The sequence below is a fragment of the Paramisgurnus dabryanus genome, chromosome 12 (genome assembly GCF_030506205.2).
Source record: "Paramisgurnus dabryanus chromosome 12, PD_genome_1.1, whole genome shotgun sequence".
NCBI lineage: Eukaryota > Metazoa > Chordata > Actinopteri > Cypriniformes > Cobitidae > Paramisgurnus > Paramisgurnus dabryanus.
Window position 1 is genome coordinate 33,547,378 of NC_133348.1, and position 24,073 is coordinate 33,571,450.

Here is a 24,073-nt window from a genome sequence, read left to right on the forward strand (position 1 = left end):
CCAACAATATCGTTCATTGTATGTTTATCATTATAGCTGTGGTGTGAACTTCACTATTCTCTTTTATATTAAAAGATTTTTAAAATTATAGATGGTTTCATTGGATGCACGTGCGGTGACACAATTACACCTCTGGTCCGAACTTCACTTCCGGTTTCTGTTTGTTTAATGGTCTGCTAGTTTTCGAAACTTGAACTTTTCAACAAATACCTTGTCGAAAATAACAAATGTTCATACGTGTTGCTTATTTTGCTCATTATATAAATACTACAGATTTTGTTTTTTATTCTTAGTGGAGTTTACTTGAAGTTACGTGTTTTCCACGAAAGCCGCTTGTTTATGTTGTTACTTCTGAAACCATCTATATTTCTTATATTTATCATTATAATGTAAACGGCCCTTTAACAAAAAGTTCCTGAAAGGTTTTTTTGTTGGGCTGTATGGTTCCATAAAGAACCTTATCACCAACAGAACCTTTCTGTTCATGGGGAAGGTTTTACAGACTACAAAAAGAAAGAAAGATACATTTTTTATTAACCTTTGTCTGAAAGGTTCTTGGAGGAACCAGTAATTGTTCTTCTATGGCATTGGTGCTAAGAACCTTTCAGCACCTTAAAAGTAGGTGGCTTTTAATGTGATTCCTGTTGCCATGGTTAAATGGATTTCACTACAATATATTGATGTTTAATATATTTGATCTATATTGCTTTAAGCTCATAATAAGTCCGTCTCAAAAAGGTTTAAACGTTATCTATAAAAATATTATTTGGATGCAAAGAAATGAAACTGTTGCATTCTCTTGTGATTTAAATTACAGGACATAAAGACAGCAAATTTCACAAAAGCTTTGAAAATGATTGGGAACATTTTATTGCTGGACATAGCTGAAAGTCAAGAGTGAAAACAGTAACTGAAGAAACAAAATGACGGCACACAATTCTCTGTGAGTGCTCTGATAACAAAACAATAAATAGACACGGATAGAAAAGATGACAAATCCCAACTACTGCCAGCACAGATGCTCATAAATCGACAAACCTAAAGAGCGCACAATAACAGCGGGACATGATGAAAAATGATAAATACACAGAATAAAACAAAACATCTTAAACTCCAAAATTGTGGCAGCAGTGTGAAACGTTTATCATATGAGCTCTTGTAACCTTGTTTAAATAGAAAACAAGAACCTGTAGTAAAACAACCAGTAACACGGAGCCCTAATGCAAGTGTGCAGGGCAAACAGTTTGACGTCTTCTCATACAAAACCCCTAATGACTGAATAATACTCTTTCATAAGACTTTATGCAGATACAATGGGGTCCAAAAGTCTGAGGGCACTAGAAGAAATTATTCGGTTTACCAGAAAGAAATGACATTATGTTGATTACAATTTGAGTGAAAAGGATTTTTTTATTATATGGTCTGTTTCCTTTTGCATTATTGACAGCATGAACTCCAGTTGGTATGGATTACGCTTATATGCATTTAAGAAAACGGCTTATTCCAGAGATTTGCAGAAAGCTGCGTTTGGAGACGTGTAAATGGTTTCCTTGCACTGTTTAAACGATTAAGAAAAAAATGGTTGGTTCCTGCCAGGGCTTGTATGTGACCAGATAAGCATAACTCTCCAAGGTTTTGTGTTGTGTGTGTGTGTGTGACAAGAAGGTGGACAAGAATTTCTGTCATAAAAAAGTTGATGACGGTCATAATGTGCACTTTGTTAATTTTCCATTTAACAAATCATTTCATTACTTCTGTATTAATTTGTTGGTCATTAACATGATGAACTATGCAGAGGCTGTGCTACAGATAATCATAAAGCTACCCGTCGTTCTCGCCAACTATCTTTTCGTTATATTTGTTTGGATTTTAAATAATTATAGATTTATGTATTTATCATCATTTGACGTATGACTGAACTGTTTCTGATTGGTTCATACATTAGAGGCTACTATCTGATTGGTCGTTATCCATAAAGCCCACACCTAAGCCTAACCACAATATAGAGAAACAGATTTTTCATTAAAGATTTGCGCAAATCTTTAGCGATATTTTCTTAATGTTTACAAAAACTATTGTGAAATGACGTTGTCTCACGATAAAAACCATGGCAATGGGTGTGTTCGGCTTCATCCGGCACCACGCAGAACGACATGCGGATGACAATACCGTACCAGCGACTCGAAAGTCGACTCTGTAATCACTCTCATGGTATTTTAATGTTATACGCTTTTCAGTTCTCGTGATGCCAAATGAAGTCACACACCGCTCTTCGATATTGTCCTCCAGTCAAACATGCCACGCCATATTTAAATAATGATCATGTGACTTTTACGAACGTCATAGGACCAATAAATGCAAATTATTTTTCGAATTGCCTAAAAACAACCTTACCAGAGCGTAAACGTTTTTTTTGCGATAAAAAAATTGGGTGCGTCTAAAACATTTACTGGAGTAGATGCCATTTTCTTGTATTCTGGTGCCTTTTGATTAAACAACTGCTTCTATAGTCGAAAAGATTTGTTTACCGTGTTGTGTCGCGGCTTGTGGGATTTCAGCAGGCGAAAGTACACTGTCAAAAATAAAGGTACAATGCTGTCACTGGGGCAGTACCCTTTAAAAAAGGTCCTAATATGTACCATTTAGTTACAAATATGTATCCTTGAACTGCCAATATGTACCTTTGAAGTACTAATATGCACTTTTTGGGTATAAAGTTGTACCTTTTTGAAAGGGTACTGTCCCAGTGACAACTTTTGTACCTTTATTTCTGAGTGTGTAGAGAAAAAAAGAAATGGATTTTTAAGCTAATCCAGGTTTTCAGGGTTGCTTGATAATAACAGAGAGGTGTGTGTTGGAGTGATGGTTGAAACTGAAGTCTGCAGGACAGTAGCTCTCTATGAGCAGGGTTGGAGATACCTGCTTTAGTGAAATGAATATGACTGACGGCGCTCTGACAAGTAAACAGACATAAGCGCTAAATTAGAGAAAAAAGTCTGTGGGTCTGATATCATTGGTCTTAAAAAGTGTGTGTGTCTTGTCCCACCCACATATAATGGTTCCAATGCCCGCATGTATGGGAGTTTATGCGAATGCTGTGCTTCTATTGGGTTTATTTTCAATTCGCAATTTGCGCAATTTGGAGGGAAATGGAAACGTAGCTATTATGTCACACAGAGTCAGATTTCAACAACTTCGGCTGAAGAAAACCCAAGTAGGCAGGTACACTGTCAGAAAAAACCCTAAATATGTACCCCAGCTGTCACTGGGAAGGAACCCTTTTAAAATTTTCTGGGGCGCCGATATAAACATTTCCCCACCTATACCGATTATTCAGACTGATTTTGAACGATACTAATGGTTTGGTGCTTATATTACTTTGCATTAACTACATTTCTGAAGTTTCCTTTTTTTAATGTTATTCATTCATGTACTGTAATGATTAATATTGAACATTAAACTAGTCATGTTTCTTTGCATTTTCTACACAGAGCTCAAATTTATTGCACTTAACTTGATTGACAGGATATATTGCCTATGACTATCAATTAGTGCCGGGGCGATAATTCAGGATAATATTCACAATATAATTTCCCCCATAAAAACTGGTAATGAGGAAAGTGATGGATAATGCTTGCGTAATGCCTTACAGGCATTTTGGAGACTGCACTTCCGGATGCCACAAGCGGGCTTGGTTTACAATCACAGTGTCACTCACTCAGTTATGGCACTTTTCCATTGCATAGTACCCCACGGTTTGGGTCGGGTCATCTTACTTTGGGGGCTTTTCCATTGGGTGCGGTACGTAGTACCCGATACTGTTTTTTAGTACCACCTCGGCTGGGGTTCCAAGCAATCCGGGTTGATACCAAGACATGTTGTGAAAACACGTAGATCACTGATTGGTCTGAGAGAATCGTCAATACCAGCGTCATCGCTACACTATAATGTAAAAGATTAGCTTTACCTTTGCATCTTGAGTAAACCTGCTGTCATTTGTGATCTGCTATAAGTTCCCAAACTCCCTTTTAGCGATGAAAAACATCCACAGGTTGAGAATCAGGAAAACCATAAGTTTTTTTCAGACTTGCAGTTTGTGGCGGCACATTCGCAACGCGCACGTCTGCATATATGCTTTAAAGCAACTTAAATGAGGCTCTGCGGAGCACGTCGACTGACCCCGATACTTTTCTGTGTTTGTACAGAAACTGTCATGTGAGACAGAGGTAGTGATAAACGCCATGTGCAAACACCTATTTGTGGTGGTCAATTTAAATTTTGTGGCGGACTGAGAAATAAATTAATGTATGGTAGTGTACAACGACGCTCTCACTTGTATGATGCTCTCACAGCAGTAGGCAGCGCAAATAACGTCACACCTATAATCCCTCCCACTGCGAAGTGTTACTAAACTCGATGAAAAAGCTGACCAAAGCTAAAGTGAGGTGAGCTCACCCAACCTAAACCGTGGGGTACTATGCAATGGAAAAGCACCATTAGATTTGGAGGAGTGGAGTTAGAAAAATTTAGCTTGGTTTTCATCTAAATGTGAAGCGAATCTTTTCGAAATTTGCAAAAAAGAAGAATTAGGTGCATTTCCATCAAGTTATTCGTGCAACTGATGGTGGTATTGGTAACCTAATAACCAACAGTAAATAAAACAAGGCACTCTTATGCTGCATTTACACCAACCGCGGTAAGGGCGTGAAGCGCGAGTGATTTCAATGTTAAGTCAATGTGAAGACGCGTTGACGCGCGTCAGGAGGTCCCGCGCCGCGGAAGAGGCGTTCGGCGCGGCGCGGAAGACGCGTTTCCGCCTCTTTCGCGTGTGAAGCTCGGGCGAAAGGCGCGAATTGAGCGTTGTGCGCGGTACGCGCGGTAAGCGCGAATTGTGCTTTTTGTGCATCTTGCGGTTCACGCGAATTTGCGGCTGACGCCCGAGTTGAAAAATTTGAACTTTGGCGGAATTTCGCGCCGCGTTAACCAATCAGGAGCCTGCTTGCTGCTGTGGTGGCAGCCCCGCCCGGAGTCACTCACTCAAGCAGTCACTCGAAGCTATATGACACAAGTTGTTATTTCTATAGTGGAGACAGGAATAAAAAGGACCTCGCTTGGAAGAGTGTCAGTAAGGACTTTGGGCAACTTGGTAAGTTGTAATACACGCTTCACTTTTGAGTCACGTGACGTTTATCTACCCGCGCCGTTTATTTTTCCCCATAGTAAGGTTACCCAATACAAAACTGGTAACTCTCTTGATAAATCCACAAGTAACATCAGTCATCTTGCAAACAGACACTCGCACAGCAGTTGCCCCTCCCACAAGAAGCGGATTTTGCTTCGGACGCGCGTCAAATGCTTGCTTTTTCCGTGCGTCTACTTCACTCTACACGCGCGAATGCATTCAAATTGTTCAAGCGGCAAACCACGCGCGGTAGACGCGATTTTGACGCCCAAACCGCGTTTGGTGTAAACTCAGCATTAGAAAACATAGAAATGACTGCATGTCTGCATGTAGTCACGATGGGGCAAGATATTCATTTAGAAGCAGTGCAGCTTGTAATTGCAAAACTAAATGCTGTGCACAGAAAAAAGGAATGCAATATTTTTGATGCAGGCACTAGCAGCAAGGGCATTAAGACTACATTGATTTTAATACTAATATTCTAATCTGTATTCTACCTCAACTGATGTTTGGAAAGTAATTGTCATGTTCTTTGAACTTTCATTCAGGAACAAAAATCTGCCTTTAAATCTATCATTTATCATGATAATTATCGATATCGGCTGATTCGGGGGAAAAAATTGTGAGAATTATTTTGGCCACCGCCCAGCAGTATTATTGGCTGTTTTTTAATTATCGTCCGATTGTGAGAAAAATGGCTTTTATCATCAGATACCAATTATTGGCCGATATATCTACTGATTAGTTGATCAAAGAAACATATTAGTATCTTAAAGGGGCTGTTTACACTTGGTATTACAATGTGTTTTCATCGATTGGATCACAAGTGGACGAGAGAAACACATCACGTTTACACCTGGTATTTAAATCCGTCTCTTTTGTCCACTTTCGACCGCTTATGTTCTGAATACTGTGAGGGGGTGGTCTGTCGAGACGGTGGGCGAGTCGTTCTGCTGTCATTTAAACGCGAGCGGGAGTAATGATGAGTTTATATGGACGCAAACTAATATTATGTCAGAGTCCACTGCTTGTTTAGCAAGTAAACATGCTGCACAGAGTTTTTTAGGTGTATATGTTAGAGCTTTCTCTGAATTTTCAGCGCAATTGATGAAATAGGATCGCACAACTTTCAAAACGCTTTCAAAACGAAACTACGGAGAACACCCGCAGTAGTTTTATCAATGAAAGGCTAAAAATAGCGCTGTTCACCGTATGTTAACGCCAGAAGTCAAAAAAAGACGTAAACTTGTGTTTAAATCCTCAGATTAGATAAATGGGCGGAGAGAAGGCAGTCGCGTGTGGCTGTTCAAACACATTCAACCACATATGCGTTCCGCAACTCCAAAGCAATCCGATCGAAAGGGGTTTCGACCACATCTGAATGTGGTTGAAAGTGGTCGAAAGTGGACGCGTTCAAAAAGTTTTGAACACCGTTTACACCTGGCATTAACGTCGTCCACTTGTGATCCGATCGACGGAAACGCATGTTAATGCCAAGTGTAAACAGCCTCAAAGATACATATCTGTACATAATTTTAAAGGATACTGTCCCAGTGACAGCTGCGGTAAATATAAAAAAAAAAAATCTAACAGAAGGCAAGAAATAGCCCAGAATCTAAATGTCTTGTTTGTGTGTGCACACTTGGCGAATAAACCTCATTCTGATTCTGATATTATACATTTATGTCACAATGTTTCAATACTTTTACAAAGTTGTTTATCGCAGGCTGAAATTAGATTTCAAACCTCATCTTTTTGAACCCCAGTGTACATTCAAACAACAGATTAAACTAAGTGTTGAATTTGTAGGAAGAGTATGAAAATCTGAAAATGAACTTACAGTATGTACAATGATGAGCTACAAAGTACCACAGCTATGATGTAACAAAATATGTAAACATATTTATTGTTTGACACAGTTGACTGTGACAACATGAAATGTACACTTGTTCACATTGGACATCTGCAAATAAATTCAAATTTGTATTCCAGCCCTCCGTAAAACACACAAGATCGCTTCGCTCACAGTTGCTCCATATCATGTGAGGTGTGCGTGCGTAGAAAATAACTCAAGCGGTCACGACCGAAAGGAAATCCTGCATTTAATGCACTGTATAATCTCTCGTTTTTCATTCGTAAAAGACGTTTTCATGTGAATCTGGCTACACGTAGTAGAGCTCATTCAGAAGATGAATGTTAAAGCGCATCTGTCAGACACCAATGGAGAAGAGGACAAAGAAGTAAAAGTAAAGGAAAAACGAGTGTGTTAACAGAAGGAATGCTAATAAAAAATAGAAAACGTTCCACTTTAAACCCCTGTAACACATAATCCAACACATAAAAAAACACCATTTGTACTAATGGTACATTTCTCATCCATTGTGGGCTAGAAGAGTACTGTTTTATGGCAAATCTTTCCACTTTGCATCTCCACGACTCGTTCGGTTTCTCTTCTTTGCAAAGATATCAGTACTACATCACACACGTCACATGCATGCCCAAAATCATGACCTATGATCATTGTTATTTTGTACAGGATTACAATGGACAGGGGTTGCTTTGTTTTTTCTTTCATGTTTTACACCACAGATTTTCATACCTCAAAGTCACTTGAGGGATAACAATGTAACAATGAGATATTTTACACCGGCGTTATTGTCCCACAACCAGACAGAAAGTACGGCATTGAGGTCCCGAAGTCCTTCTTGCCTTCTCCATCCGCTTCCCGTTTAAAGTGTGCTTACAGAAGTCACTGAACACGGAAATGGGTTCATTTTTACTCGACGTGATCAAGTTCTTTAAAGGATTTTCAGCGTAAAATTACTGTTCTCTGTCCGAAACGTTTTTTTTTTGTTTGTTTTATACGTAGTATTCCTTGTCCTTATCTTTTGGTCTCTTGTTACTGGCAGCCTTCGTGCTGGGCTGTTTGTCTTTCACTACCGTACCGTTGTTCTGTGCCGAATTGCTGATGTAGTTCCTGGTTTCGTCTACTTGATAGGAGCCCTCGTCCCTGTTCCTGTATTTGTACATGGCATAGAGGAGAATGAGGATGCAAAGGGCGGCGGCGGAGACGATGCCGACCACCATCCCCGTAGTGCTGCTGGACTCGCGTATCACCTCCGAGGCACCGGCGGGCACTCTCCTGATGACCGGCACAGTGGGCAGGGCGCTGGGGATATTGCGCAGCATGGGCTGGGTGACGTACGGCCCTCTGGGTTTGGTGCCGTCCGAGTCGTAAGACGTGGGCAGCGGTAGCAACACTACGTCCGGTTGGGGTTTGATCTCACGGTTGTTCATTTTCCCGGCTGGGATTTTAGGAGCGGCCTCGGGCGACGACGCTGAGCTTCTGAGGTCAGGCAGAGGGGGAACGGCCGTAGTCCTGCCCGCCTCAGAGGCCTTGCTAGGCTTAAAGTCCTTTACTTCCCACTTGGGCGCGAGAGCTTTGTAGCCACCTTCGTAGGTCGACGTGGTCAAGATCTTATCTGTTACCAGGGAGAAGGTGGTGTAAAAATCTTCATCGTCAGTCGGGGGGAGGCTAGAGTCGAAGGCCTCCCCTGAGCCAAACCCCGATATCACCAAGCCATCACCACCATCATCATCATCACCATCATCATCATCACAATCATCGCTGCCTCGGTCCGACAAGCAAGGTACCCCCGCATCGGTGGCAATTGACAGGGACTCTTTGGTGGTATCAATAATGGTGAGGACGGGGTGTAAGGTTGGGGGGAGAGGGATGAAAGGGGCTCGAGTGGAAACAGGGGGGATGTCAATGGGATCCTCGACTAGAATGGGGATGACTAACTCCCCTCCTGCGAACCAACAGAAATAAGGAAATTAGTGTCTATTTCAAATTCTCAACGATGCTCAAAAACAAGCAATTGCACGTGACCAAGTAAAGCAAAAACAAACAAAAACTAAAAACACTAATCTATACCAATGACCAAACAAACCAAAATGACAAAAGAACTGAAAGAAAACATGGAAATGTAAGGTTTGTTGTATCAAAAGGCTTGAGGGGACATGCAGGGTCTTGAGCTTTCAGACTGAATTATTCGACCGACCTACAGTATAGAAAACGTTTAGTCATAAGTTTTGGGCCTCTGAATAATGAAAAAGCCATTATCATTTACTCACTCTCATGTTATAAACCTGTTTATCCAAACCAATCAGAAGCCACACTGACTTTCATTGTATTTGTTTTTCTATCAGTTTGGTTCCAAACATTTCTCAAAATGTCATCCTTTGTGTTCATCAGAATAAATAAATATTTAGGATTGTAACAACAACATGACTAAATGATAACAGAATTTTCATTCTTGGGTGAACTCTCCCTTTAAAGGGGCAAATTCACCAAATTACAACACTAAACGTGGTATTTCAATAACCTTAATTAAACAACTTGCAATCCAAGTTAAAAGGGCATGAAATGCATTGACAAAACTCTATGGCATTAAGATGTGAATTAAAGGATTACTCCACTTTCATAAAAAATCCTGATCATTTACTCACCCCCATGTCATCCAAGATGTTTATGTCTTTCTTTGTTCAGTCCAGAAGAAATAAATTGCTTGAGGAAATAATTCCAGGATTTTTCTGCATATACCTGTAGTGGACTTTAGTGGACCCCAACAGTTTACAGTGTCAGTGCAGCTTTAAAGGGCTCTAAACAATCCTAACCAAGACATAAGGGCCTTATCTAGCAAAATAATCATAATTTTTGCAAAAAAAATTATGTACTTATAAACCACAACTTCTCGTCTTGCACTAGCCGTGTGACACGCCAGCACGACCTTACGTATTACGTTATAATGCCAAAAGGTCAAGCATGACGTGTGCAAAACTACCGCCCAAGTGTTTACAAGTGTGGAGAAATAGGACCGTTACCATGTTGTTGTATGTGAAACAGCGTTGGGGGTAACGTATTCAAATTAACGCACATTATGTAATAATATTACTTTTCTGAAGTAACAAGTAAAGTAACGCATTACTTTAAAAATGTACACATTAATATTTGAGTTACTTTTAAAAAAAAAGTAATGTGAGTTACTTTTCAGTTGAATTTATTTTATTTAAAAAAATTATAATAATTTACTGAATTAAACCGAACTTAGTCATGTAGAATTACACACTCTATGCGTGCGTGCCTGAGGGGGAACAGTTTGAATCAGAAACTGAGATGGTAGGCCAGAGCTTGACATTTTTGCGATGGAAATATGCAATTTCTGAATGCAGAGCTTCTCAGTCATAAAAACACCTACAAGGCCTAAAGTACGGAGCCCCTAAGGGGACATGGAGCAAAAATTAAATAAAGTTTAGTTTCATGTGCTCACGTGAAACTTTCATGTGCTCACACGAAACCTTCATGTACAAATTTTTTTTTAATGTTTAGTTTCGCGTGCTCACGTGAAGCTATCGCGTGCTCACCTGACACTATCGCGCACGCGCACGTGAAAGCGAAAGTTTCACACGAGCTCGCGATAGTTTTACGCGAGCACGCGAAACTAAACTTTAAAAAAAATTTCTGCACATGAAGGTTTTGCGTTAGCACATGAAAGTTTCACGTGAGCACATGAAACTACACTATAGATTTTTTTACTCCAATGTCACCTTAGGGGCTCGGTACTAAAAAGAGATCAAGCCTCAGCCAAGTAAGAAAAAGCAACGCAAAAATAACTTAAAAGTAATGTAAGTATTACTTTCCATGAAAAGTAACTAAGTAACGCAATTAGTTACTTTTTTGGGAAGTAACTTAATATTGTAATGCATTACTTTTAAAAGTAACTTTCCCCAACACTGATATGGAATGATACTAATTAATGTCTTTGTGTCAGTTTATTGTTTAAAATGGTCCGCCAGTGTGCGTTTAAAAGTCCTCTTTTTGTCAAAAATTATGATCGTTTTGCTAGATAAGACTCTTATGCCTCTGTTGGGATCGTTTAGAGCCATTTGAAGCTGCATTAAAAAAAAAATCCTGAAATGTTTTCCTCAAAATCTTAATTTCTTTTTGACTGAAGAACATAAACATCTTGGATGACATGGGGGGTGAGAAAATTATTGGGATTTTTATGAAAGTGAAGTAATCCTTTAAGTCAATATCTTTGGCAAATACCTGGCTCCTTTCTATTTAAATGAGACTTACTACGGATTGGTTCTTATTCCCAAAAATCGGTTGGTATTTGCTTGGCTTATTTAATAATATCCAGACGCATGGCAAACTTTGTTCTACTACACTTTCAGGAAAAAAATGGTCCCTACCTGTCATTGGGACAGTGCCATTAAAGAAGGTCCTAATAAAGAGGTACACACACACACATATATATACACACATCTGGTACCAATATGTACCTCTTAATTATGAACCTTTTAGGTGTACAGTTGTATTTTTCGAAAGAGTACCACCCCAGTGACAGCTAGGAACCATTTTTGATCATTTTCTGACCCACAGGCTTGCATTTTCCCATATACTGCCTAATCCTTTTACTGAAAAACAACAGCATGTGCAAATAAACAACATTGGCAGACTTCTATCAAAGTTCAAAAATGTGGAACATACATGTTGTAGTTTTACTTTTGCTATGCGTATACTGTAGGGATGTAAAACCACAAAACTTAGTGGATTCATTTAAAGCTACTGGTCACAGGAGGATGCAAATTCACTCAGTAAATTAAGCGTTTTGTCGAACTGATGAACGTAAGACCAGCGAAGAGAGTAATATATGGAGCACTCACAGAAATACAATTATTGCACTGAGATTTCGAATTTTCTGAGCGGCTTATCAAAACTATAGAGAAAATCACTCCATTACTTCTTTAAAGTCTGTCACACTTGAGATGAAAGCCATTTGCCTTTTGACAGTTTCTATGAATTTGCCACAACGGCACACGTTGCGTAACAGTTCATCAACACCTGAATGCTTCATATCACATCATACGTTACATTTGATTTGTTTTTCTCATGTCGAGGGTGTTATACAGGCCCTGTCTGTACAAACCCAGCAAGTCATTTTTAGTTATTCATGGTTTTCTACATAACATTTCTACATAACAACATATATAATATGAACATGTAACCTTGATATCAAAGATTGAAATCAAACTTTAAAATCTCAGATAATAAAACTTCAGCCTGGATTTCACAGACAGGGTCAGATATTTTCTCAAATTAATTTATATGCTGCGATTTATGCAAGATTGGGTTGAATCATAAGCAAAACGAATTTGTTTTTATATTACATTTTAATATTTATAATAAATTAACACAAACAGTTTATTAAGAATGAGGTCCATTATAATACATTAATAATGAATGATGCATTTTTATCGCTATGCGAGGAACATTCAGATGTTGCTTAAAACTGCTGAATGTATGCCATTGTGGCTTTGCTGATTACATTGCAGACTTACAAACAAAAGGCACTGTAAGGCAACGCAATGGTCTCAAACAATCAAACCAAACCACATGAGAGAAGAGGAAAGAAAAATGAAAGGCAATGCAAACGAGTGGTTAATGGTTAGAACAAAACACTAGTAACATTCGCAAACCAAAGGCACAGAGAGTCAAAACGAGAGCAGTAGGTAAAGAAAAATAAAACAAATTAGTTGAAAAATTAAAATAAAATAAAATAAAATAAAGGTAAGCCTGTAAAACAAGTCATCGAAATGAAAGCATAGCAACGGTTCTGTGACTTACATCAACAAATTGCCCGCATGAATTTGGCAGGAAGAAAAAAATTTACAAAATGAAAGTTGTGTAAGAATGCTTGGGGTTAAACTGTAAAGATTTAAGCAATCAATTTAGCTTATAATTTGATATATCAATTCTTTTCTTAGACAAGGTGGTACAGGGAGGCAACGACACATACATTCACACACCATGACATGAAAAATAAATGTCACCATTCTGCTCATTTTTGATAAATAAATCCTTTTTCTCTACAAAAGAAAACTGTACATCAATTCATTTTTTTTTTTTAGATCATTTTGTTTTGTCTGTATCTATAGATACATCATTTTTTTTGTTACATATGATTGAATGACTGTACATACTCTACCGTAGAAGGGGAGGGGCAAGAGAAATAGAAGGAGGGGCCTATGAACAGATTAGGTAGGAAATGACATAGATGGAAGTGAACGTGTACATCAGTTGCCATGTCCATGTAAGGGCGGTACGAAGCGGTCGGGCGGCAATAGAGCTTTGGGCTGTAAGGAAGGGATGTGGATATACAAACAATGAGCATATATACATGCCCATCTACAAGATCAAATAGCACTCAAGACTGACAATCGTACAGACCCTAAGCTGCAACTTCTCTCCCATGCAGTATCTCATTCGCAGGATCCAATTTAGATTTTAACAATTTTTTTTTTAAATAGTGGTGAGAAATTATGATCTATTTTTTCCTTGCATATGTATATACAGCTATATATAGTGATGACAATATATTTAGCTACATACACATGTATTTTAGCAGTTTTATACACAGATTAAATACTAATCAAGAAAAAGAGAGAAACTGAACAAGAATAAAATGAAAGTCATAAAGCTTGTATACCAATATATATATTATTCAAAAATCATTCTGCTTTGGCAATGATACGCCATTAGCCAAACATCTGGACCACTTCATACCCACAGATATGAAGCTCACACCAATTTTATGTTTATTCAAATTTCTAAAGCACATTTGGCTCAGTTATTTATTTATTTCGTACAGTGCAAAAAAAAAAAAAAACACTTTTAAAAACTAAGCACAAAGTGATCCAAATGTTTCTTTTCAGCAGTTTTGGGTAAAATTCTGTTTTGGAAAATTAAAATACACACACACATACAATATATACATACATATATATATTTATGTATATATATATATATATGTATAAATGTGCAAACAAACATTAACACAAACAAACAAACAAACAAACTGAAAATAAAACTTCTCTCATAAAAACAGAAAGCACAAACATAAGGGAAAAAGGAGAGATATTATAGTCACCACCTTCACAACTAATAATATCATTATTAGTTTTCTTTTGGAAATACTTGTTAGTAGTTTGACAGCACAAAGAATGGCATATTTTGGGAAAAGGAGGAAAATCACTTTTGTCTGTTTTAGTTTTCACTGCAAGGTGAACTCATGCTTTTGATCAAGTTGCATTTAGGGAAAGTAGAATCACAGCACTGCAAGCTTGGATTAGGAGATCTAGAGAAACACATGGGCCAAAGGCTGTGGGATACATCTGTATGAATCAATCATATCTCATCAGCATCACAGAGATAAAGACCTACTGGTTGATCGTATTATTAATATATTAATAATCCTGGATGCATTCAAGTGTTTTTTTAAGAAATCTCTCCGTAGCCAACAGCCGTTCGCTCAACATTAATGACAGTAAACACATGGAATTCCACAAAATGGCCTCATTTTACAAAAGAAAAAGATGTTTTTGATTTAAAAAGTTACTAAAAAAAAAATGCAGCATGGCGTTAAAACAACTTGGTTATGCAAGTCAAGTTTTGACCTGTGATAAGTTGACATAACTTATAAAAAACAAGTTGAAATTGTTTAACCTAATTTGATAAGTTGAAGTAATATAAAAATATATTTTGATTTGATATAATTTTTTTAACGTTTTATAGTGCATGGCCAATATACAGTCTGTCCACACTAACCCAGGTAAAAATAAAGTAAACTTAAATTTACTAAAAATATACTTTTTACATTGTGCTTAATAATATTGTTAAAGTTATAACACTACAAATATACTATTTAAAAATATAGTTCAACTTCAGTAGTACCTTAGTGGACTTGGAATGAGTAAACGCTCTTAAATAGCCTGATCTCACAAAATACGTGAAATAGTCACGCATTATTTTGCTCAGTTTTGCGTGGCATTGCCACGTATTTATTTTACGTGCCCGTGCCATGCATTTCTTTTCCATGTCAGTTTCACGTATTGGTTACTCAACTGTTTTTCCTATTTTTAAACAATTGTCGCTTCGGTTTGAGGCTAGAACAACTTTCTGTTACATAAAATGACATCCCAAACCCAACTCTAACCCTAACGTCAGTGGTTCAAAAAGCATATGAAAAATAGTATAAACCAATATTTAAAGTGACATCCTAATGCAAACAACAAATCTAACACTAAACCGAAGCAACAATTGTTTAAAAATAGAAAAAACAGTTCAGTAACCAATACGTGAAACGTCACGGAAAAGAAATGCGTGGCATGGGCACGTAAAATGGTGGAAATACATGACAATGCCACGGAAAACTGAGCAAAATAATGCGTGAATACTTCATGGAAATTTGTGAGATCAGGTTGCTCTTAAATGTGTTGGGTAGTTTTTAACCAAGGGCTGGACCCACAGCTGGGTTAAAATGACTGGGTTGTTTGAACCCATGACTGAGTAATAACAACCCAGACCTGGATTAAAAACAACCCAAATCCAGTAACACCAATTGATTTTTAGTATATTAATATAAAAAATAACAGTTAAATACACTTAGATGTTCTTAAGTTTATTTAATTTAAGTTTATTTTATCTTTTTTGTTTTAGGTTTATTTGATCCCAAGTGTACTTAACTCTTTCCCCACCAGCATAAAAAAAATGCCAGCCAGCAATGATTTAAAAAAAAAATGTAATGCCTTTCAGAAAATCTTCTTTCTTCTTTTAAAAAATATATAAATATATCAAATAAAAGAACAGATCCTCTGCTTTTTTAAAGTTTCATCTTATCTTTATTATTTTTGTCTTTTAATCACCTTTCAAACATGGGTAGGTTTCTTTTAAAATAGCTATAAAATAGAGATAATTGCATTTTTGCAAAGGACTTTTATTTTAGATCAGGGCCTCATTTATAAATTGCTGCATAGAAACCATCCTACATTTGATCTTACGATCATTTATCAAAAATGCATACGTTTGATTATTTGAACGAACGTACACACAGAAAACGCATGTATCCTTTTCTTTCAGATGGGAAATCTATAAAATCGCAAATTATCTTGAAATTATGCGCAGCTGAGCAGTTTCAGATCTCCACCTTTAAATAATGCCTAATTATTGTCATTGACTTATAAAAGAGCGTCTGTAAATGTTTAAATACTTTTCAAGAAGCAAGTATGGCTTATATTTCCAAAAACCTGCAGCAATCGGACAAGCAAAAGTGCGTACGTCTATTCAGACCCTGACGTGGCACTAAGCACTTTTCCACGTCAAAGATGTAAAAAGATTTTTATAAATATGGAATTTGTCGTGGATTTTTGCGTAAGCACACTTCACGATCAAATCTGTGCATACGCACGCTTTATAAATGAGGCCCCAGATTTAAAACAATGATCAAAACAAACACAGAGTATTTACTGCTTTTGGATCCGTATATGCTTCCGTGTTTTACAAGTTGTGTAAGAGAGCCACCTAGTGGATAATAGCGAAAATATGGATTGCCGTAGTCGTGGAAGTATTTTGATGAGATAACTTGTTAATGGCGAGAAAGAGTTAAACATATTATACATTTTCACCTGGGAAAGAACATAAAGAACATGTCATCTATGTTTAATGCACAGTTTTGTGGAGTAGGATTTTGGACCAATGACATTTCACTGTGGGCGGGGCTTTACTGTGTATGCACTGTGTATACATAGTCAGGAAAAAATCATCCCTAGCTCTCACTGAAGCAGAATCCTTTAAAAATGTCCAAATGTATATTTAGACAGATATGTACATTTGCTAACAGTATGTGCCTCTGAGGTACTATTAAGAAGTTTTAGGTGCAAAGGTAGACTTTTTGAAAGGGTACCACTACAGTGACAAATTTCGTGCTGACTGCATAAAAATTTGACTATAGTTTAATTTAATGACTTTAAATATAACGTACACAGAATAAAACTAATGAAATGATCAATACATTTTGTCCTGAAGATTTTGCCTTCCCAGAATTATCATCACTTCAAGCAATAAACATTTATAATGAATACACAGTTACATAAAAGGAAATGAATTATAGTAATTGAACTACAATCATCATATCTTAGACTTCTTTAATACGTCTCACTGATTCCCTAGGTCGTCCTGAGCTAATGGATTCATTTTTGGCTGATCAAGATGAAAGGCATCTACAAGAACCACAGGCACAAAGGCTGGGTCTCAACCCATGTCTCAGTAAATACTTTAATCTGGCATTAGCGATTAACAAGCAATGATCATTTCCACAGTGTAACAATTCAGCGCAAACGCCACGTGCTTGTCTTAGGGGACTATATTTGTTTTTGCAGAACGGAGATAGGAAGAAATGTACTTTGGGCTAAGCTCCATTACGTAGCAAACACTTCCACAGCGCATTAAGCCTTAAGCTTCGCTAGATTGCAGTGTTCTCTCTCGTGCTTACAGAAGCTAATTCCTGTAAACAAATCCGATGGGCCACCCTCTTTTTCAGCTCTGAACGCCATCTTCAGAGCAAAATTTCACCTTTCAGAGCAACTTTTCCATGCAAAACAAATGAAATGGACCGTAGCGGCTGACATTCACAGCAGTCCTCTCTCTCTTTAGCAAATCCGGGCGTCGGATATCTGTGCCTAACCTCCGTGACCATCACGCTTTCGCTGAGTCTACCCAAATAGTGATGAATGCCGCAGGTGTGCGGGGCTAAACCTGCCTGATCCCCTGAAAGGTGAGGCAGCGTGAGCCGGCCCCTGCGGTTCAGATAGCAAGCCGCAGTCAAATCCTTTCGCGTCGCCCTGCGACCGCTGCAGTTCTCCTCACCTCTGCCAACTCATCAGTAGCATACAGCATAGAAAATGGGAACGTGGAGAATGAAAAGGCTATGCAACTGCTGAGGTAAACAGTCGTGGGGCATCTGCACAAAAAAACTGACCCTTATTATGCAGTATTTCTTCAGATTACAGTATCAGATTAAAGTCAGATTTAGTAATTGACCCTTTACTAAGCTCTGCCTCATCCTTCACTGTTGCTCACTAAAAGAAACTAAACCTGGAGTTGGTGATTTTTTTTAAAAATGTGCTCATGTAGTTATAGAAATTGAACAGATAATATTGTTGGGTTGGGTAAAACATTGCAAATTTTTGTGCAGTTTTTCTTTAATGTAGGGATGCATCGATACAAAATGTAATACCGGTATTTGATTACCTAGAATGACAGAAACTGATATAATCTAGCGATTCTGATACACTGTTAATTCCTTCACTGTAAAACATTTGCTGTAGTTATGCAGCTGTTTGCCAGTAACTTACTGTAGATTTAAATGTATGTTATTTACTGGCAACCATTTGTTAAAAGTTAAATGAACATTAAACATTAAAGGAACAGTATGTTAGAAATGTATATCAATGAATCATAAAATGGCCCTGATATGTCACTAGACATAAAGAAATAATTTTCATTTCAAATACTTATATCACTGACAACAGTGGTCCAGCCAGGATATTGCCATTTAAAAAGTGAAGTTGCAGCCCTCAACTGATGTTTGTGTTGTCATGTTGTGTATTGGCCACCAGTTGGGTGATTGCAGTACCAGTTTTAGCCACAATCCTACATACTGTTCCTTTAACAAGGCACTGCAATATTTCAACAAATTAAATCAATTAGGGCTGACTCATCTCTTGCACACGTTTGCTTTATTTAGAGATCTGAATGAGATAAACAAAATCTTGTGCACTGTCTAAAGAAAATGGTCCCAGGCTGTCACATAGGGCAATACACTTAAAAAATCTCCTAATGTTTGTCATTTCGCTACAGATATGTATACATTAGGTACAGATATGTAACTTTGATGCACTAATATATATTTTTGAGGTACTAATGCACTCTTTGTTACCACCGGGTACTAATATGACCCAGTCCCGGCACATTTTTTATCAATAGGCGTCTTCTATCAATAGTTATTGTTTTGTATATACATATATATTACACCTGAATAAAAATTTATTTGGTCTGATTAAATATTTATATATATATATATATATATATATATATATATATATATATATATATATATTAAACGTATTTGATTGGTTTATTGATAGTGAGTGCGGAAATGTTTGTTTGTTTGCTACCTGTAAACATAGCGCCACCGCTTAACGTTAAGACACAGTTGAGTGTTGCAGTAAGACTGACACGTTACCAGGGTTCCCGCGGGGTCTTAAAAAGTCTTAAAAAGTCTAAAATTCAGAATGTTAAATTTAAGGCCTTAAAAAGTCTTAAAAACACCCAGATTTTTATCCCAGGTCTTAAATTTAATTTTACCCAAGTCTTAAATTTCTTACCTCTGTTCATTCCCGAAAAGCGTTGTCCGCAGAATATAAAATAGTAATTTAAAACGCTGAAGAACTAACTTAATCAGTGGCGGAGGCAGAAAGTGTATGATGGTGGGTCTCTAAAAAGAAACGTTCCGCACTTTGTCATAATCCACGCAAATCGTGCCATAAGCTATATTTCAGGTGTTGTGATCTGACTGTGGTTTTGGCGAGAAACAATCCTTAAATTTAGTTTTGTATAAGCAAAAATCTTTTTCGGGTTAATTTATAAGCCCGTGGCTTACCTGAGCATTTGCCAGGTTCTGAAACATAGAGGACACAGAAGCGAACAAAAATCAATGCTGCTTTATTGAAAATCAACTTAAACAGTCGGGCCGTCGAGTCACGAGCCACCAACAGCGTGTCAACTTTAGTGTTACACAGTTTTATATTTTAGACTTTAATATTGCTCTCTGCTGCAATGCACTCGAACCTAACGCGCTTTCCCTTCAGCTCTTCACATACATCAGCGATTGGCAGACGGAAAGCAAGAAAGTACCGTAATAAACCATATATTTCAAAAAAGTGCAATTGTCGTCTTTTAGGAACAATTCATACTTTTTGATTGCGCAAATGCTTCGGGAGTTACGGTTAAATGAACAGCGGTAGAATCAGAGCCCTTTCGCATAGGCAGGCTGCTGCATACGGCATCGCCTGGTTTATTTAAGTTAACTGAGCATTACATTCGCAAGTCATAAGCATATTACAACAATTAACGATTAACTAAGAATAATAAGCATTGTTTTAAAGTTAATTTCAAAGTTAATATTCTGAAATAAGACAGTCTTTATGACGTATCCATCTTAGAAATGCGACCCTTCGGAGTCTTAGTGGATAACATAAGCAACACATATCAAACAGCCTTTTAATGGTAAATTTCATTTTCTTAATGCAGATTAATCCGTTATTGTGTAATTAGAGAGGCTATTAAACCTGATGGCAGTATATAGTGCATATTTATGCATAAAACGTATGGGTGGAGTGTTTTTTGGCTCTGTGATTCTGTATTCAATTAAATGCAATACATTAATTTATTAATAACTTGTATTAATAAAATGCATATATTAATGCTTTTAGGGATTAATAATAATTAAAAGTGATCTTTTGTTCTTTGTATATTTATAAACAGGCACAAGATATATACACAGCACACAGTCAGTTGTACATTAAACATTATGGGGTGGTTTCCTGGGCAGGGATTAGCTTAAACCAGGACTAGGCCTTAGTTTAATTATGACACATAACTAGTTTTAATAAACATGCCTTACTAAAACCATTACTTGTGTGCATTTTGATGTATTTTAAGATATGTCAGTGCTAATTGTTTTCAAGTTTGGAAAGCTCTTAAAACTAGTCTTATCCCTGTGATGCATTTTAAAGCTTTAAAGTTGTATGAGGCAGTGTAAAACTAGGCACAAACCAGCTGCTGACCATGCTAACTGATCTAATATTAGTGGATTTTATTTATCAAAAAACATTGTTGATAGAATTTTATAAAAATACTACTAACACATATTAGTGTGATGTATAAATATTGTAAATCAATGCATTTCTTGACTATTAATTAAGAAAAATCACCGCTCTTTGCCTCTAACTCAATGTATTTCAATGGCTCACTATGAGCCATTTTTGGGCTTCCATTGTCAGAAGTCTCTTCCTAAAGGGCTATGGGTAAAATTTGTCAATGCCAACACTCGCAGTCTAATAGAGTTAAGCATAATGTATTTCCATGTATTTTGATTATCTGTTTTAAAACTGCGTTCATTTTATATTTTTCTATAACTGAATCAATAAAAATGGAACGTTTTGAGAATTTCTGAGATCATTTGAATGCTTCTAGTTATGTATCGTGTTTTTACTCATAATGGTCTTAAAAGGTCTTAAAAAGGTCTTAAATTTAACTTGCTGAAACCTGCAAGAACCCTGGTTACGGTTCTTCTGTGATCTTTGAACTGTTTTTGCTGCTGAAACAACAAAAACGGTTAATATTGCATTCAAAATGTGACTCAATTACTTGTTTAGTGAACTGTCATATAAAATCGTTATGTGATGTTGCTTAACTTTATCATGTTTACTCCGCATTTTTACTGTAGTATGTTGAGTTTAACTCACTTTGTTAACACACTATTAACTCACTTTGTGTTTGCTGCGCTCATTTGTTTAGCGTAATTACATTATGCACTTTCGGTCACCATTGAGACTAAAGGATGCAGAATCATTATCACTTTTTGGTGATTGTTATTGGCTTTTAATCAGGCTAGGCTACTTGTCCGGTCGAGCAAGTAAAATTCTCTTTCACTTGGCCTTTTAAAAATCCACCTGTCTCTGATAAATGGACAAGTGTTGATGTCGAGCCCTGCGACGTGTGTTTAGACTGCTTCAGTAGGCTAGGTCCAATTTTTACGACTCCTCCGTTGTTTTGCTATAATGGAGAGGTACAGTATGTTAGTTCTTCCTTGTTTTTTGTCCATTTAATTCATAATGAATGATATTATGCATTGCAGTGAGGTTGATCTCATGTGTGCCCCCCTGAAAAAATTAAATGCCCGTACATGAATTTGTGTCTGGCGCTGGGTCTTATATGACCTCTTTAGTGCAAGGTGTACCACCCGTGACAGCTAGGGACCACTTTTCCTGAAACGTGTAAAGCCACGAAAAAAAATTAAGAGACCACTCCAGTTTTGCCTTTATTAAGCATTTCTACATGTATTACGACCATTTCTGTCCAGTGTCTGTTGAATTTCAGCAAAAGCAAACCTCAAATTCATCCAACAGCAATTTAAAAGACACATTAAAGATGTGATTATAATCAGGGTTATTCCATAAAATATATATATTTTTTTAGAAATTTTCCAAAATGTACAAATATTAACATTTTGTTACTGAGAAATGAATCTGAACTTGTTTTCGCTGCGGTATTCAAGATCGGAAAACACTGCAAAATCTTTTTGTTTTTGGACCATGTTATCCCCATTTTAATTTCAGTAAATGAATGCAAATAAGAACATTATTTTTATTAGGAACTTGGCAGAAATGTTTTCAGTTGTTTGGTGGAATGAAACAAAAATTTTAATTTTACTCAAACACATACCTATAATAAGTACATTTAGAAAAACTAAAAATAATCTTGAAGTGGTCTCTTATTTTTTCCGCGGCCATATCCTCTACTCTGTGTCAGAGAAATGTTTGACCTTATTTTGGGGAAGTTTGTGTAAAATTCCATTTAATTGTCTACCACAGGACCTTCATACAGTTCAGTTTGCTCATACTAAAAAATCAAAAGGTTGTGAATAATCACTGAAGCCTGGTCAGTGTTTTTACTGTAAGATGAGGCCTAGCAAGCGGTCAACAAAATTGGCCATTGCTCGGCTTCTCATGGGTGACTATTGGTTTTGTTTCCTCTTGTTTGTATTCATAAATGAGCAATTTAAGCATCTCTTGGCCTGACATGTCACAGATTGCTGCTAATTCTTCATATCTTATCGTGACCCGATGTATTAAATTGACATCTTCAGCCGGAGGCATGTAACTGCTGTCTCTGACGCTCGGTTTGTTGTACGGCCATTAAACTAACCTTCTCACACGATCAACAACGTGTCAACTAAATCGCCTTTAACTAATCTTAGAGCTGCTCCGAAGTGACAGCTTGCCCAACGGGGCCTGACTACACCAAAACTCAGCCTGTGCCAGTGGTTCAGAGATGTCCACCTCTCCACGTTCTCCTGACTAATGCTTTCAGGAGCGTTTACAAATCTTAATCAACTGAGGTGATGACAGCAAGATGAAAACATCAGGGATCTTACTGACACAACATTATTTTTACTTTAAAAGACTCTTTCTTCTTGTGAACTATTCTAGTGGGAGCTTTTTACCTTTTTGATTTAAACATCAAGGAGGTTCTGTCGAAACTGTGTCAGTTGTCTTTGTTGGCTGAGTTTATTTTTAGTCTATCTAGTGATCTAGCCAGACACAAACGCAAGTGTGTTTCACCATTTCTGCACTACACTCTCAGAAAAAGGTTCAAGACTGTACAAAAGTTGTCACTGGGCATGCACCTCACACAAAAAGTAGACTTTTGTTACCTAAACGGTGCATATTGGTACCTCAAAGGTACACAGTGGTAAGGGAGAACCGGGCCGAAAGTAACGAGGGATGAAAGTAACAGTGATTTTCTCAGAGCCCTGACTACATTTGCATTCCAAAGTATGACAACATCTTTAACCTGCAACCCTTGACAGAGCTGAGAAATATTGCATCATATCATTATGGTTTTGCTCGTCTAGGTCTAGAAAGCCATGATAAGACATTTTTTCTTATAACGCGTTGTGTTTTTTGGGGGTTTGTTGTGTTACAGTACTGATTAATCTACAGGTTATTTAGTGACCTAACACATCCTGAAGTTTGACTTCGCAGAGTTTTTCAAAATAAAAGTAAATGGGGTTTAAATGTCAGAGTTCCTGTCAGAATGAAAGAAACACTTATTACTTTTATCCCGTTGCTAAAACTGTTGCATTATGTTTAACATTTATATACATATAAATGTTTTTTTACTCCTTGATTTTTTTTGGAATG

At 37.2% G+C, this 24,073-nt stretch overlaps 1 protein-coding gene across 7 annotated transcripts in view; it reads right to left on the reverse strand.

Moving 5' to 3' along the window:
* Positions 1-852: 852 nt before the first annotated feature.
* The window catches only part of nrxn3b (neurexin 3b), a 398,467-nt gene continuing 375,246 nt past the window's right edge, over positions 853-24,073 (reverse strand). For 6 of the 7 annotated variants that reach the window (XM_065268757.1, XM_065268754.1, XM_065268752.1 and 3 more), the window contains one exon: positions 853-8,994. In XM_065268757.1, coding sequence (XP_065124829.1) covers positions 8,042-8,994 — 953 coding nt within the window. In that variant the 3' untranslated portion in view covers positions 853-8,041. The remainder of the gene's footprint in view (positions 8,995-24,073) is intronic. The other variant, XM_065268753.1, reaches the window with a different exon arrangement.